The 15,538-nt window shown below is 40.6% G+C and overlaps 2 protein-coding genes and 1 pseudogene across 5 annotated transcripts in view; 2 read left to right on the forward strand and 1 right to left on the reverse strand.

Moving 5' to 3' along the window:
- CHD1L (chromodomain helicase DNA binding protein 1 like) overlaps positions 1-15,538 on the reverse strand; it is a 178,439-nt gene that overhangs the window by 116,146 nt on the left and 46,755 nt on the right. The gene's annotated exons all lie outside the window — the stretch shown is intronic.
- The window catches only part of FMO5 (flavin containing dimethylaniline monoxygenase 5), a 47,170-nt gene that overhangs the window by 29,301 nt on the left and 2,331 nt on the right, over positions 1-15,538 (forward strand). For 2 of the 4 annotated variants that reach the window (XM_047868956.1, XM_047868955.1), the window contains exons 8-9: positions 618-690; positions 3,340-4,966. In XM_047868956.1, the coding sequence (XP_047724912.1) occupies positions 618-690; positions 3,340-3,685 (419 nt within the window). In that variant the 3' untranslated portion in view covers positions 3,686-4,966. Of the gene's footprint in view, positions 1-617; positions 691-3,339; positions 4,967-15,538 lie in introns of those variants that run through there. The other 2 variants (XR_007154432.1, XR_007154433.1) reach the window with 2 other exon arrangements.
- LOC125171826 (ras-related protein Rap-1A-like) lies at positions 7,438-8,295 on the forward strand (annotated as a pseudogene).

A 15,538-nucleotide genomic window follows, 5' to 3' on the forward strand; every position in this document is an offset into this window, starting at 1 on the left:
ACTTCAAAGGGTTGACCAGAACCAAGGACTGAAACTTTGAGGGTTGTGCAAAATCAGTGTAAAATTAAAAACAACCACACCAACTGTTTTTTGTCAGCTGTTGTCATTTCAAGATGAAATGGGCTCCCTCTGAAATTGTGAAAAATCCAAACAGAAGAGGAAAGCCTTATCTTTCATAGGACTTTAGTCATAAAATGGGATCAAGAGTTCATTTTTACTTCCTTCTCTCTGTGGTAAAGCCTGTTTGTTACTAAGAGTACAAATGTACCCTGCCCTTTATTTTGTTCTTTATTTTTCACATACTTTTGGGGCCATTTATCATTTCCTTATGTCCATATTTCATTTCCCAATTGGAAGGTGGAGGAGGAAGATATTGATTGGAAGACAGAATCAGAGAAATCTCTCCCAAAGAGATAGTAGAATAGAGTAAGTTACCGTCCTTAATGGCATCATATTGTGGTGGTGATAGAGGAAGGTGATCCAGTGAATTGTAACCTACTCGAGTACAAAAAATTATTTTGTATTTCTTTGAACTCTCCATGGCATAGTAATTGTTAATAGGATTATTGTTGTCAGTGAGGTAATCTTACACTTAAAATTTTGATTTTTCTCTTTAGGGCTAAAGACATTGCCCTCACAAAGCAAAATGAAAGCAGAGATAGCTAAGGCTCAAGAGCAAATGGCAAAAAGGTAAGAGAGTGTGTGGTAATTTCCTTCTTAGTTCTTAATTAGAGCAACATTGGACTATGTTTATCTTCCCCGTGTTATTTTAAGGATTTAGATTCTATTTTTTTTATTTTTTTAATGTTTATTAATTTTTGAGAGACAGAGCACGAGTGGGGGAGGGACAGAGAGAGAGCGAGACACAATCTGAAACAGGCTCCAGGCTCCGAGCTGTCAGCACAGAGCCTGATGTGGGGCTCAAACTCACAAACTGTGAAATCATGACCTGAGCCGAAGTCAGATGCTTAACTGACTGAACCACCCAGGTGGTCCAGGATTTAGATTATATTTTGAAGGGAAGGGAAATGATAGTTTGTGTGACAATAAAATGGGGAAATAGCACCAAATGGTTTGAATATGCATGGAAAAGAACAGAAAGGCATTTAAAATCCTATGATTAGAACCTGAAAGAAAGATAGGAAAAAGCACATGGAGGGAAAATCAGGTATATTAATTTTGGCAGGATTACTTGAAATGCTAGTGGAGCTGCCAGACAAAGGAAGAGGGTCAATGATTTAATGGGAAGAAGATATGGCCCAGTCACAAATCTGTAGGTATATCTACAAATCAGCACAGGTGAGCACGGGGCTGGCTCAGTTGGTAGAATATCAGACTCTTGATCTCTGGGTCATGAGTTCAAGCCCCACACTGGGCATAGAGACTCCTTAAAGAAAAACAAAAAAACAAACCAGCATAGGCTACTTTGTCAGCTGTCATCATGTAACAGCACCCTCAGGTCACAGCAGCTCATGGTGTGAACAGTCTTTGTGATTTGGGAAGGTGGTAACATCAGCTAGTTGCTTAGTGCTTGGGCCAACATGGTAATTTAGCAATCTGCATTTCGGAACTTGAGTTTATACACTAGGTGATTTTTATTTGGACAAAGTGGAAGTTGATGGTAAGTTCCTAAATTTTTGTGCAAAAGTTAGGGGTATAATCATTCCAGACCCAAAGAGGTGGTTTTCTTTCATTGATTTTACTAGCATAACTCTCCCCTGTCTGGGAAGAGGAGAAAGTTTTTAATTAACCCTGATATCCTTTCCAGGTATTCTGCTGTTTTTCTCCTTTCACTGCCAGATTTCTACAATAAATATTCTACATTATATGCTCTAAATTCTCATTCTTTTCTTCCTCCTAAGCCTCCTGTATTGTAACTTCTATCCTTCTGCAACTGTTCTCTTGATGGTCATCTATGACCAATTCCATTTTTCTTCTCACTGGTGAGTTTGGTGCTTGTAAATGTCTCTTCCTTCTTGGAGTGCTTTCTTTCCTTGCTTTTCTGGCAGTAAATATCCTATTTCAACTTCCCGCCTCTCTTTCCCCTGACTTATTTTTGTCTAACTACCTTTGACTGTGAGCAGTCCCCAAAGATACAATTTAACCTTTATCGAGGGTCAACTGTGTACGCACACTACGTGTTTTATATGCATGGCTTCATTTAATCCTCCCAACAACCCTACAAGGCTGGTACAAGTGAATCCCTTTTGATAAACCTTTATGAATACTCAGCTCTTGACCCACCACTGAAGGATAAATGTATGCCTACAGACCCTTCAGCCAACATAACATCCATAAGGGGAAGCTCTCAAATTCTTTCCTGTCTTCACTTCTCTTTGAAACTAGTCCCATTTCAGGAAATTGCTATTTGATCATCTGTCAGTTCCTCTGAAATTCTATCTCACTAATTCTACCTCAAATTTATTTTCTATCATTTTTTTCCTGTCCCTGCTTTTGGATTCCTCAAGCAATCCCATCTAATCTCAATTAGTTTGACTTGGTTTTTCTCTTCCTTCCTTTCTGTCCTACTCTTCTTTGTTTTATTTTCATTATAGGAAGAAAAGTTACCAGTGAGCTCTCTAAATCCCACTCCTGCCACAAGTATCTGTTACCACATTTTCCCTCTAAAAAGTTCTAGCTCTTCAAATCTGCACTTGGTGTAATGCCTCCACCTGGCTCTGTTTGGACGGCCACTACCTCTTGTGGGATAAGTCATCCCCCCACTCCTTTCAGGATTCCAAATTAGCACTGGCCCGGGGAAGTCCTGCTCTGTGGACCCCACTACCACTGCCTCATAAAACAATTGAGGATCCCAAACTTGAGACTTTTTGTGGTGAGTTTTCTCATAACATCAGAGTCTTCTCTGAATCTGCTATATTTGCCTCTCTCTATCCATCTCTGTTTTCCACAACATGCCTCTTCTACTGTAGGTAGCACCCACAGATATTCTATGCTCATATTCCACACTCATTCCTGCTTTATTCCTTCACTCTGCTGCTCCCCTGACTTGTAACACTTTGCTGTTTGCTAGCAGATATGTCTTCCACATCTTTCAAGGACATACTGCTCTATTTTAACTACCCTCTTCTAACATTTCTATTTAGCAATCTAAAACCACACAATATACCAAAAATCTTATATTCTCTTGTGCTTTATGTGTATCTATCTTCTATCTTCCAGTAGATTATAAGGTCCTTAAGGGTAAAGACAATGTCTTTCCTTTCTTCTTTGTTTTCTACAGCTCCTAGCCAAATACGGAGCCAATAACAGGCAATCAGAAAGCACTGATTAATTGACTGAATTACTGACAGGCCATGGCTTCTGTCTTCTCTGCTTCAGGTATGTGGAGAGCCAACGCCATACCATTCAGGGAGACTATATAGATACCATGGAAGAGCTGGCTGATCTGGTGGGTGTCAGGCCCAGTCTGCTGTCTCTGGCCTTCACTGACCCCAAATTGGCAATACAGATCATCTGGGGACCCTGCACTCCAATCCAGTATCGTCTACAAGGCCCTGGAAAATGGGATGGAGCCCGAAAAGCTATCTTCACCACAGAAGATCGTATCAGGAAGCCACTGATGACAAGAGTTATCGAACACACTAATTCCACGACTTCAACAATAACAATGGCCAAGTGTATGCTGGCTGTTGTTTTCTTTGCTATAATTGTGACCTACTTTTAGCTGTCCCATTTGTCATTGCCCCAGTTTTCTTTGGAAAGCTGCATCTAGAGATGCCTTCAGAATCTGATGAGATTGAACAGCTCTCGGCTTCACATTGTTCAGGAATCTACTTTTCTCTTGCCAAAGCATTAATCTTCTTTCCTCTTTTCCCTACAGTGAGACTCTAGCTTTTCATTCATATTGATTTCCCTCCCGTTCTCTTGTGACCCACCACTTTTTCCTTTCAATAACCCCTGGACTATGAGCTCAAGTATCCTTTCAGTCATCTTTGTAAGTCCTTAGCAGACTTCTTGACATGTGGTATGTGCTTAATAAATGTTGTCAATATTATGGTGGGGAGAAGTCAATATCTGTATACTGGGTGACTGCATGGAACTCTGCTTCTGATAGGATTTGATATTCTATTAGAAGTTCAATCTTGGAGCACCTGGGTGGCTCGGTCGGTTCAGTGCCCAACTCTTGATTTCAGCTCAGGTCATGAACCCAGGGTTGTAAGATCAAGCCCAGTGTCAGGCTCCATGCTGAGCGTGAAGCATTTAAGATCTCTCTCTCCCTGTGCCCCTCTGTTGAGTGTGCTCTTGCTCTCTCCCTCTCTCTAAGGAAAAAAATAGCTCAATATTTTGTTTTTAATACTGTAACTAAATGTAGGTTTCCTGAGAGATCAGAGAATTAATGGTCTTATATTCATCTAAGATATATAAACACTTAAAACATTTTATTTCACTAGTGATTCACTAGTGTGTCTGATCCCTCGTCCTTTTTACTCTTTTCCCCTAAGCAATCTGTCTTTATTTTCTCAATGAAGAAACTACCTTCAACTTTCTATGCTCAGGGGTCATCCTAATAATCCAGCATCTGTGAATAGATTTGACTTGGCTGAAAAACTTGGGATTTTAAGTTAGCTGTCTGATCTTCTTTTGATCTCTTAGTTCCCATATTAGGATCCAACAAGACTTTGCCTTAGAAAATATGATCCATAGCTGCCAACTTTTGTGGTATGGCCTACAAATGTCATTTGTCTCCCCTCACTCCTTTCTCCTCTCCACTCCCTCACACACACAGAGTCTAAGTAGTCAATATTCAAAGAGGTTATTTATGTATTAAAACATGATTGATACTAACTAAATACAGGGGCAGTCTGCTTAAAACAGTTCTCTTAGGGGGGCCTGGGTGGCTCAGTCGGTTGAGTGTCTGACTTCGGCTCAGGTCATGATCTCACAGCTCGTGAGTTTGAGCCCCGCATCAGGCTCTGTGCTGACAGCTCAGAGCCTGGAGCCTGCTTCTGCTTCTGTGTCTCCCTCTCTCTCTGCCCCTAACCCACTCACATTCTGTCTCTGTGTCTCTCAAAAATAAAACAAACATTAAAAAAAAACTTGAAAAAAAAAAACAGTTCTCTTAATGGCATACAATGTAGTTCTGAAAAACAGCAAATGAAAAGCAGAGACTCCCGTTTATGTCCCAGGACTGCTGTTGATCCTGTTTTCTCATTTGTAGAAGCTCTATTCTGTTCTTGTCTCACAGAGTTAAACAAGCGTTAGCTATTGGGCACACCAAATTTCATCAACAATGGGACTAGATGTACCAGCCAGGTTTGTATTCATAAATAAGCTGTCATGCAATACATTTTCACATTGCTGCCTGTCATATAACCAAAGGACAAATCTGAACAGCTAAAGAAACATTAGAAATTATTATTTCCCAATGTAAATGCACATAAGAGAACCAGAAATGTAAGAACTACAACTTGCTCCTAATCATTTAACTATTTGCTCATTTAACTATTTGCTGTTTAACTATTGGCCTAATTTACAGGTAGAAATGCCCTTTGAAAATTAGAGAACAAAGAAATGGTATTACTTCTTAGGTCTTTTTCCTTCCCTAAAACTTGTGATACTGGTGATTTATCATCTTTTAAAAACGGACTCAATATCTTACAATCTGCAGATTATTCTAGTCCAAAAGTAAAGGTTGCTTACTTCTTTTTCATTTCCTTCTTTTAACATATAAATTTGCCTTTTTTAACATGTAAGCTTATTGAATGAACAGCCCTTTGATAATGTAATTACCAGTTATCAGACATAAGTACCCCAATTTCCTCTTTAAATAAAAGTATGTAATTATAACTTCATTGACTCTCTCATTTTATTTATAATATGCAAGGTTACAGAAAAAATCATTGGTTAACTTGTAAACCAAGCTAAAAGTAAGATATGAATAGGAAACCAAACTAAAAACAACTCCAGATACAAAGCCCTCACTGCTGATGAATGTGTACTAATATTCATCACTTTACCATGCTTTGCTTTTGTAATTATGTTGAAAGGTTATATCACTTTCCCATTATATCACTTTCCCATCATATTACACACACACACACACACACACACAGTCTTATTATGCCAAGAAAGTGCCCAAAAAACAAACTGATGGGGGTATGTCAAAGGGATACAGAAGCCAACCTAAAGTGGTCTCAATGGCCAAAGGTAGAACAATCTGAGCCACAAAACAGATGACCTAATATTGGATTATAATAAAGTATAAAAAATATCAATGAATCCATACAGATATATATAAATGATTGAGTAATTTAATAAGTGGAGTAGAATAGACAAATTTCCCATACAGAAGAATTCTAAACAATTTATATAAATATTCTACCCTCAAGGAAATGGGGCATAACTCCCCACTCCTTAAGTATAGGCTACAGAGAGTATATTCCTTCCAAAGAGAACAGTATGAAAAGGGGGAAAAAATAACATTACAGTGGAGAGATCTGACAAACACTGCCTCAGGTGCATGATCAAAATGAACATAACCAGTGAGTCATGTTGATAGTCATGCAGCCTTAATATGTGATGACAAGGGTACTTTATCCATGTGGTCTTCCTCCCCAAAAATGATAGCACTGTCTAATCATAAGGAAACGTCAGACAAACCCAAGTTCAGGAATATCTTACAAAATAGCTAACCATGTTGAAACTATCAAGATCATCAAAAACAAGGAAAGTCTGAGAAATTGTCATAGTACAGAGGAGCCTAAAGAGACCTGACATCTAAATGTAATGTATCTAGGGGCGCCTGGGTGGCGCAGTCGGTTAAGCGTCCGACTTCACCCAGGTCACGATCTCGCACTCCGTGAGTTCGAGCCCCGCGTCAGGCTCTGGGCTGATGGCTCGGAGCCTGGAGCCTGTTTCCGATTCTGTGCCTCCCTCTCTCTCTGCCCCTCCCCTGTTCATGCTCTGTCTCTCTCTGTCCCAAAAATAAATAAATGTTGAAAAAAAAATTTTTTTTAAATAAAAAATAAATAAATGTAATGTATCTAAAAACAACTCATGATACAAAGCCCTCGTTGCTGATGAATGTGTACTAATATTCATCACTTTACCATCCTTTGCGTTTGTAATAATGTTGAAAGATTATATCCCTTTCCCATTGTATCATTTGCATATAAGAACATTGGATAGGATCCTGGAACATAAAAAGGACACCAAGTAAAAATTACAGAAATATTAGGCATGTGAGTGTGTTCTGGAGGTACCACTGCCAGCACCACCACCACCCAGAGCCTGAGCAGAGCCAGAGCACAGCCACTGTGTAGGGGAGGGAGGAGGAGGCCCAGACCCAAGTGGGGGATAGATTCCCAGAAGTGGGATGACTGGATCAGAAGGTGTTTACTCTGTGTATAACAGTGTGTGTGTCACTGTAACTTCAGTGGCATTGAGTAGATTGTCAGGATTCAAACAGACCAGGTCATGTGTGAGTATAAGCTAGTGGTCCTTGGTTCAGGAGGCATGGGAAATCTGATCTCACAGTTCAGTTTGTTCCCAGAATTTTTGTTGAAAAATATGACCCAACAATAGAAGATTTGTCCAGAATTCTTCAGAAAGCAAGCTAAAGTAGCTTGCCAACAGCGTATGCTTGAAATCCTGGACACAGCAGGACAGAGGAATTTATAGCAATGAGGGATTTGTGTATGAACAACAGCCAAGGGTTTGCACTAGCATATCCTATTACAGCTCAGTCCGTGTTTAATGACTTATAGGACCTGAAGGAACTGATTGTATGGGTTAAGGACGCAGAAGATGTCCAATGATTTTAGCTGGCAATAATGTGACCTGGAAGATGAGCAAGTAGTTGGCAAAGAACAGGGTCAGAATTTAGCAAGATGGTTAAAAAAAAAAAAAAAAAAAAAGGAAAAAAGGGTTAGGAAGATGGTGGTATGACCATGCCTTTTTAGAATCTACTACAAAGTTAAAGATCAACATTAATAAGATCTTTTATGACCTGGTCAGACAAATAGAAAAACACCAGCGGGGAGAGGCGCCTGGGTGGCCCAGTCAGCTAAGTGTCTGACTTCTGCTCAGGTCATGATCTCACAGCTTGTGAGTTCGAGCCCCGCTTCGGGCTCTGTGCTGACAGCTGGGAGTCTGGAGCCTGCTTCGGATTCTGTGTCTCCCTCTCGCTCTCTGCCCCTCCCCAACTCACACTCTGTCTCTCTCTGTCTCTTTCTCTAAAAAATAAACATCAAAAAAAAAATTTTTTTTAAAGAAAAAAGAAAAACACCAGTAGAAAAGAAGAAGCCCAAAAAGAAATCCTGTCTGCCGCTTTAGACCCACAGTAAGCAGCAGCTCTGGGCCAGATTACAGGAATGAACTGTGGCCTAACTGGGAAATACGAGCATTCCAGACTTCAGAAATTAAATCTGAAGAGGCTTCTCCTGTTTTATATATTAGGTGAAGAGTTTAAATCTTGTATCGGCTTGCACAATTTCCCTGGAGAAAAAAAAATTGCTCTCTGTATTATCACTTGGAAAATAATAGTACGTCTCCTTTGTAATAGCAGTTATAACAGATGTGAAAATAAATATACTTGACTCTAATATGATTACAAAAAAAGAGCATGGATGCATTTCAAATGTTAGATAGTATTACTGTAATCAAATGATTTCATATTGACCTCTTTATCATGATTCTTCCCTGTCCAGCACTAAAAAAGTTGAACCATTATACTTCATATCTGTAATGATACATATTATGAAATTTCCCCTCAAACCCATTGCACCAGATAACTTTTTGAGTCACTGGCTTCATTTTGTATTTAAAAAATTATGGGGGCACCTGGGTGACTCAGTTGGTTGGGCTTCCCACTTCAGCTCAGGTCATAACCTTGCAGTTCGTGAGTTAGAGCCCTGCATCAGGCTCTGTGCTGACAGCTCAGAGCCTGGAGCCTGCTTTGGATTCTATGTTTCCCTCTCTCTCTGCCCCTCACCCTTCTCATTCTCTCTCTCTCTCTCTCTCTCTCTCTCCCTCCCTCCCTCCCTCTCTCTCTCTGCCTCTCCCTGGCTTATGCTCTCTCTCAAAAATAAATAAAAACATTGAAAAAATTTTTAATTAAAAAAAAAAAAGGAAGAGAATAGAGTCCAGAAATAAACCCACCTATATACAGTCAACTAATCTTTGACAAGGGCACAAAGAACACAAAATTCTGAGAGAGTCTCTTTAATAAGTGGTACTGGGAAAACGGAATATCCACATACAAAAAAAAAAAACAAAAACAAAAACAAAAAACCTCTACCTTATAACCTTATACCACTCACAAAAACTAACTCAAAGTGGATTAAAGATTTGAATTAAGACCTGAAACTATAAAACTCCTCAAAGAAAACATAGAGGGTAGACTCCCTGACTTTGGTCTTGGTGATATTTTTTGGACTGGACACCAACAGCAAAGGTAATAAAAGCAAAAATAAACAAGAGGAACTACATCAAACTAAAAAGTTTCTGCACAGCAAAGGAAGCCATCAACAATATGAAAAGGTGACCTTTGGAGTAGGAGAAAATATTTATCTGATATTGAATGATATATCTAATCTATCTGATAAGGGATTAATATCCAAAATATATAAGGAATTCAGACAATTTAACAGCAAGAAAACAATCCAACTAAAATATATGCAAAGGTCCTTAGGGTTCTGGTCACCAATTCCAACGTTGGCATACCAACAAACAATTCTCAGGACATGTGGGAAATCAAATAGCTATGTCCTGGTAAAGGAGATTATAGGGAACGTGTTACACTGCTTTCTGGCCATCTGAGAGGAGGGTTGAGGGGCTGATCCTTCCAACTCATGGTATGGTTTAATCAGACGGGCAGGTGCCCAGCGTGATCCTAATGGGAGAACACATGCCTACCCCCTTCCCCAAGTTCATAAAGTCCTTTCCATGAATTATCACCTTGTATGTCTTTGAGTAAAACCTTGGCTAGTATAGTAGAACCGGGAGGTGGTGCAAAAGCCACTTGGCAGCTGTATGGACTTTAGAATATCAAGTGGGTTGCACAACACAGGCAATTCATAATCAAGATTTAGGTATTCTGATAGGAGTGGAAATGCTCCAGGCCATTATATCACGCCCAAGCCGATCATAGGTTATTGCAACAGTGCTCTACTATTGCAATTGCTGCCTGGTCCCAAGTCCCTGACATAAAAACAAAAACAGGTTTCTTTGCCACCATATGGCAGGGAGCCACTGAGCCTTAGGTTGATTTCGTGAATAGGTTACAACAGAGTATTTCCAGGTACATAGATAATGAAGAAACTGCTCAAGTTTTATTGCAGCAATTGGCCTATGAAAATGCTAATGCAGACTGGCAGGCCGCTCTCTCTGGCATACGTAGTCAAGCCAAAGGTATCCCTGAATTCATTAGGGCGTGCCAAAATGTGGGAACTGAGACACATAGCACACAAATTTTTGCAGCTATTATGAGGCCGTCTCCAGCCTCTCATGCCTGCTTTAAATGTGGAAAACCAGGGCACATGCAAAAGGACCGTCACCAACGAACAGGGGACAAACCAGTAAGTTACCCAATATAGTCCCAGATGTAGAAAAGGAAAACACTGGGCAAATCAACACCGATCTAAATTTGATAAGGAAGGAGGATCCCTCTTGGGAAACGAGGAAAAGGGCATCAGCTCCCATGCCCCCAGTCCCAAGTGGAGCAAAACCATACAGAACCCTGTTCCTCAGGTTTTCTTAAACCAGGTCAAGGTTGGGTTACAGACTTGCAGGCAGCCACCACTGGAGATTAAGCTATTGATAAATTTCCTTTCTCTGGTAATTTACTAAAACATTTGTAAACTTATGAAGACTCATGTCCTGCATGACTGTGATCTCTATCAGTTAACCATTTGTTTTCTTTCCTTTGTTCTTGGGCAGCCAGGAGTGCCTGAGGAATGTCACACATGTCCTACCACAGGAGTAGGGAGGTGGGCAGGTGGGGTTGTGGGTGTTAGCTCGTGCTTTGCCCTCAGATTGCTTTTGGCTCCCTCATCAATATGATCCAGCAATCCCACTTCTGGGTATATATCCAAAGGAAATGAAACCAGGATCTCAAATAGGTACCTGCACTCCCGTATTTGTTGCAGCGTTATTTACAATTGCCAAGATACGGAAGCAACCTAAGTGTTCACGGATGAAGGGATAAAAAAAATGTGTTATATAAAGTGGAAAATTATTCAGCCATGAGAAAAAAGAAAATCTTGCCATTTACAACATCATGGATAGACCTTAAGGGCATTATGCTAAGTGAAATGTCAGAGAAAGGAAATAAGTCAAACAGAGAAAGACGAATACCACAGGATCTCACTTCTACACAGAATCTAAAAAAAAACAAAACAAAAACAAAAAAGTCAAACTCAGGGAAACAGGGATAGAATAGTAGTTGCCAGGGACTAATTGGTGGAAAAAAGGGTGAGATGTTGCTATAAGGGTATAAACTTTCAGTTATGAGTAAGAATATCTAATGCACAGCATAGTGTCTATAGTAAATAATAACTATTAGGAAATTTGCTAAAATTGTAAATCCTAAGCAGTATCACCACATACACACAAAGTTAACTGTGGATCAATGGGTGTGTTAATTAACTTGATTGTGATAATCATTCCACGGTGTTTATATATACCAAGTCATGTTGGACACTTTAAGTATATATAATCTTGTCAATTATACCTCAATAAAGCTGGAAAATTTTTTTAAATAAAACCAATGGTATTTGGGGCGCCTGGGTGGCGCAGTCGGTTAAGCGTCCGACTTCAGCCAGGTCACGATCTCGAGGTCCGGGAGTTCGAGCCCCGCGTCAGGCTCTGGGCTGACGGCTCAGAGCCTGGAGCCTGTTTCCGATTCTGTGTCTCCCTCTCTCTCTCTGCCCCTCCCCCATTCATGCTCTGTCTCTCTCTGTCCCCAAAATAAATAAACGTTGAAAAAAAAAATTAAAAAAAAAAAAAACCAATGGTATTTGTTTTTAAAAATAATTGATTTCCACAATGATTGAGTATTCTCTTATGTGTGTAAACTTGTATCTTTCCTCTTGCTAAAGCCGATTTTTAAAATAGTATTAAATTTTTGTTTTTGGGGGCACCTGGGTGGCTCAGTCCGTTAAGCATCCAACTTCGGCTCAGGTCATGATCTTAAGGTTTCTGAGTTGGAGCCCCACATCAGGCTGTATCAGCAGGGAGCCAGCTTCGGATCCTCTGTCGTCCTTTCTCTCTGCCCCTTCCCAGCTTGCTCTCTCTCTCTCTCCAAAATAAACACTTAAAAACTTTTTTATTTTTTATTGAGGTATAACTTTCATACCATAACACTCACCCTTTTAAGTGTACCATACTGTGCTTTGGCAGATGCACACAACCACTACAATCAGGATTTAGAACTGTTCTCTATCCCCTAAAATTCCTTTGTGCTCCTTTGTATTCAACCCCTTCTCCCATCTTCAACTCCTAGAAGGCAGGGTTCTGTTTCTGATCCTCTGCTTTTTCCAGAATGTCATGTAAATGGAGTCTGACTTCTTTCACACTCCATTAACACATGTGCAATTCATCCATGTGTGTATGGAGTTTAATCCTTTTTATTGCTGAGTAGTTTTCCATTTACAGTTCTGCCACATTTTGTTTATTGACTCACCAGATGAAGGATATTTGTGTTGTTTCCATTTGGGGATAAATAGAATAAAGCAACACATATTTGTACAAATAAACATTTGTATACAGGCTTTTGTGTGAACTTATCTTTATTTCACCTGGATAAATACTTAGGAGTGGGATTACTAAACTACTGTTAAGTGAATGTTTAACTTTATAAAAACTATCAATCAGGCTGTTGGGGCGCCTGGGTGGCTCAGTCGGTTAAGCGCCAGACTTCAGCTCAGGTCATGATCTCACGGTTTGTGGGTTCGACCCCCACGTCAGGCTCTGTGCTGACAGCTCAGAGCCTGGAGCCTGCTTCAGATTCTGTGTCTCCCTCTCTCTCTGCCCCTCCCCTGCTTGTGCTCTATCTCTCTCTCAAAAAAAATAAACATTAAAAAAATTTTTTAAACATCAGGCTGTTTTTTGAAATGGAAATCACCAAGATGACATGTCCTACCCCTCCCTGATCACAAATGGGAGGGGAGATGGGGATATAAACCTCCAGATGCTCCATCTAACCTGCCATCAAGTTCTGTAAAATCAGTACACTCTTCTCCCATTCCCAAGTCCTCACCTCTCAGAGGAAGGACACCTTTAGCAGTGCACATAAAAGTTTACTGTGCTATGAGGTGTCCCAGGCTGTTATTTTCCTCTGTTTATCAGGCAGAATGGCTGATCTGAAGAGATCAGTGGCAATGACGTCTGAGACACAGTAACATCCAGCAAACCCCCACCAACTACTTTACCTATTACCTCCTTTTCCTTCCCTCTGTAAAGAAAGAGAGAACATTGGGACACCAACAATAAAATTAAATGGAGAAATTATACTCGTATTGGTTAAGAGATCTTGTTTCTTTACCTAGTCATTCACGAGTCTACGAAAACAAACTTGGGACTAGAAAGAAGCAGTTAATCCTTCCTATGGTGTCAATTCCATCCTGTGTCTAAATATGCAATATGCAGAGTTGACTTAATGTTAACTATCGCCTGATTTATAAATGCTACTAGAGCAGAACAGTGTCATGGACTAATTCCCCAAAGGAGAAAACCCAAAAATCACTTCTATTTAGTTTTACAAGTTTATTTCTTAATAAGTTTCGCTTGTCCAGTATAACACTTGGTTTCCTTCTCCTATGCTGATTTGACTGTTGTAAAGTAATACACACCAGGGACATATTATTTGGCATAGAGAAACCACCCTGGGGTTAGAGAGCTGAATCGTGCACAAGTTAAGGTTGAATGTATTACTCCTTCAAGGGCCTTGCTTCACATCCCATGGAAAGAATAAAATGAACTGGCAGGGAGGGAAATGATAGGGACCAAAGAGGAGACAGCCAGGAAGTCAAGATTTTGGAGGGATGAGCAAAAGGTTGCAGTAAAAATGTACCTTTTTTTCTGCAAACTGTCTTCGGTTAAAAGCCAGAGAATAACTGAGTTCATTAGAGGCAGAGGAAACATAAAAGGAAGAGAAGTGGATTTGTTGAACTTAAGTGGATGGGTTTTCAATTTAAAATAGACTTTTCAACAAACAGAGTTACTCATTCAGAAAGGGTGGTCTTGGGGCACCTGGGTGGCTCAGCCCATTAAGCCTCTAACCTCAGCTCTGGTCATGATCTTGCAGTTTGTGAGTTCCAGTCCCCAGTCCCGCTCTGCTGACAGCTCAGAGCCTCAAGCCTGCTTCGGATTCCGTGTCTCCCTCCCTCTCTGCCCCTCCCCCCCCCCAAATAAATAAACATTAAAAATTTCAAAAAGAAAATAAAGGGTGGCTTTGTACAACTTGGATTCCCCATCACTGGTTGTTTAAGTGGTATTATCTTGTTAGAAATGTAGTAAACAGTATTCATGTATCCCTCATTGGGTAAATGTGTATTAAAAGCTTACTCTGTACAAGGTGCGTGCAGAATATGAAGAGGAATCATCCAGATTTGCTCTCTGCCAGCTGTCAAAGCAGTGCTTCTTACACTCCAGTATGTATACACATTCCCCTGAGGATCTTGTTAAAAGGCAGATTCTTTTTTTTTAATTTTTTTTAATGTTCTTATTTATTTTTGCGACAGAGAGAGACAGAGCATGAGCAGGGGAGGGGCAGAGAGAGAGGGAGACACAGAATCAGAAGCAGCTCCAGGCTCTGAGTTGTCAGCACAGAGCCTGATGCGGGGCTCGAACCCACAGACTGTGAGATCATGACCTGAGCCGAAGTCGGATGCTTAACCGACTGAGCCACCCAGGCGCCCCAAAAGGCAGATTCTGATTGTGTAGTTAAGGGCTCAGATTCTACACCTGTAACAAGTGCCCAGGTGATGCCAATGTTGCTGGGCTGGGTTCACACATACTAAGTGATAAGGGTTTCTCGTAGGGAATTAGGCATGCACATAATTATACAAGGTAAGAATTAGTAAATACCATAGAAGTTCCATTAATTATCAGTAAAAACCTAGATCTGTCCCAATCCTAGAACAGAACTTTTCTGCCTTCCGTGTTCCTTGTTTTTGTTGTTGCTCTTTCTCAAATTTTATTTCTTCCGGGGTTGCTCACTGTATATGCTGTCTCTTAGCTTAGAATAGCTTTCTCCGCCTCTTCAGACTAACGTTTCACTAATTTGTCAAGGTTTATCTCCTAATCACCCGTTATTCCCTGGGCCCCAGTCGAGGCTGACTGCTCCCCACATCAGTTAGTTTGAACCTCAAGCGATTGCCGCTACTTCCTTCTGACTCCAGTAGGAAGTCTGGTTTTTAATTCCCCATCGGAACCCACCTCTTCGGGCCTATCCTAAAAACCCTGCCCAGAAAACGTTTTGGCGAACCTGAAGCTGTGTCAGGCGGCCGGGAAGACAGCAGCGCCGCTTCTCCGGGTACAGAACACCCGAGCCCAGCGAGGCGGTTCTAAGTGTCAC

Source organism: Prionailurus viverrinus, chromosome C1 (genome assembly GCF_022837055.1).
Source record: "Prionailurus viverrinus isolate Anna chromosome C1, UM_Priviv_1.0, whole genome shotgun sequence".
NCBI classification, from domain to species: Eukaryota; Metazoa; Chordata; class Mammalia; order Carnivora; family Felidae; genus Prionailurus; species Prionailurus viverrinus.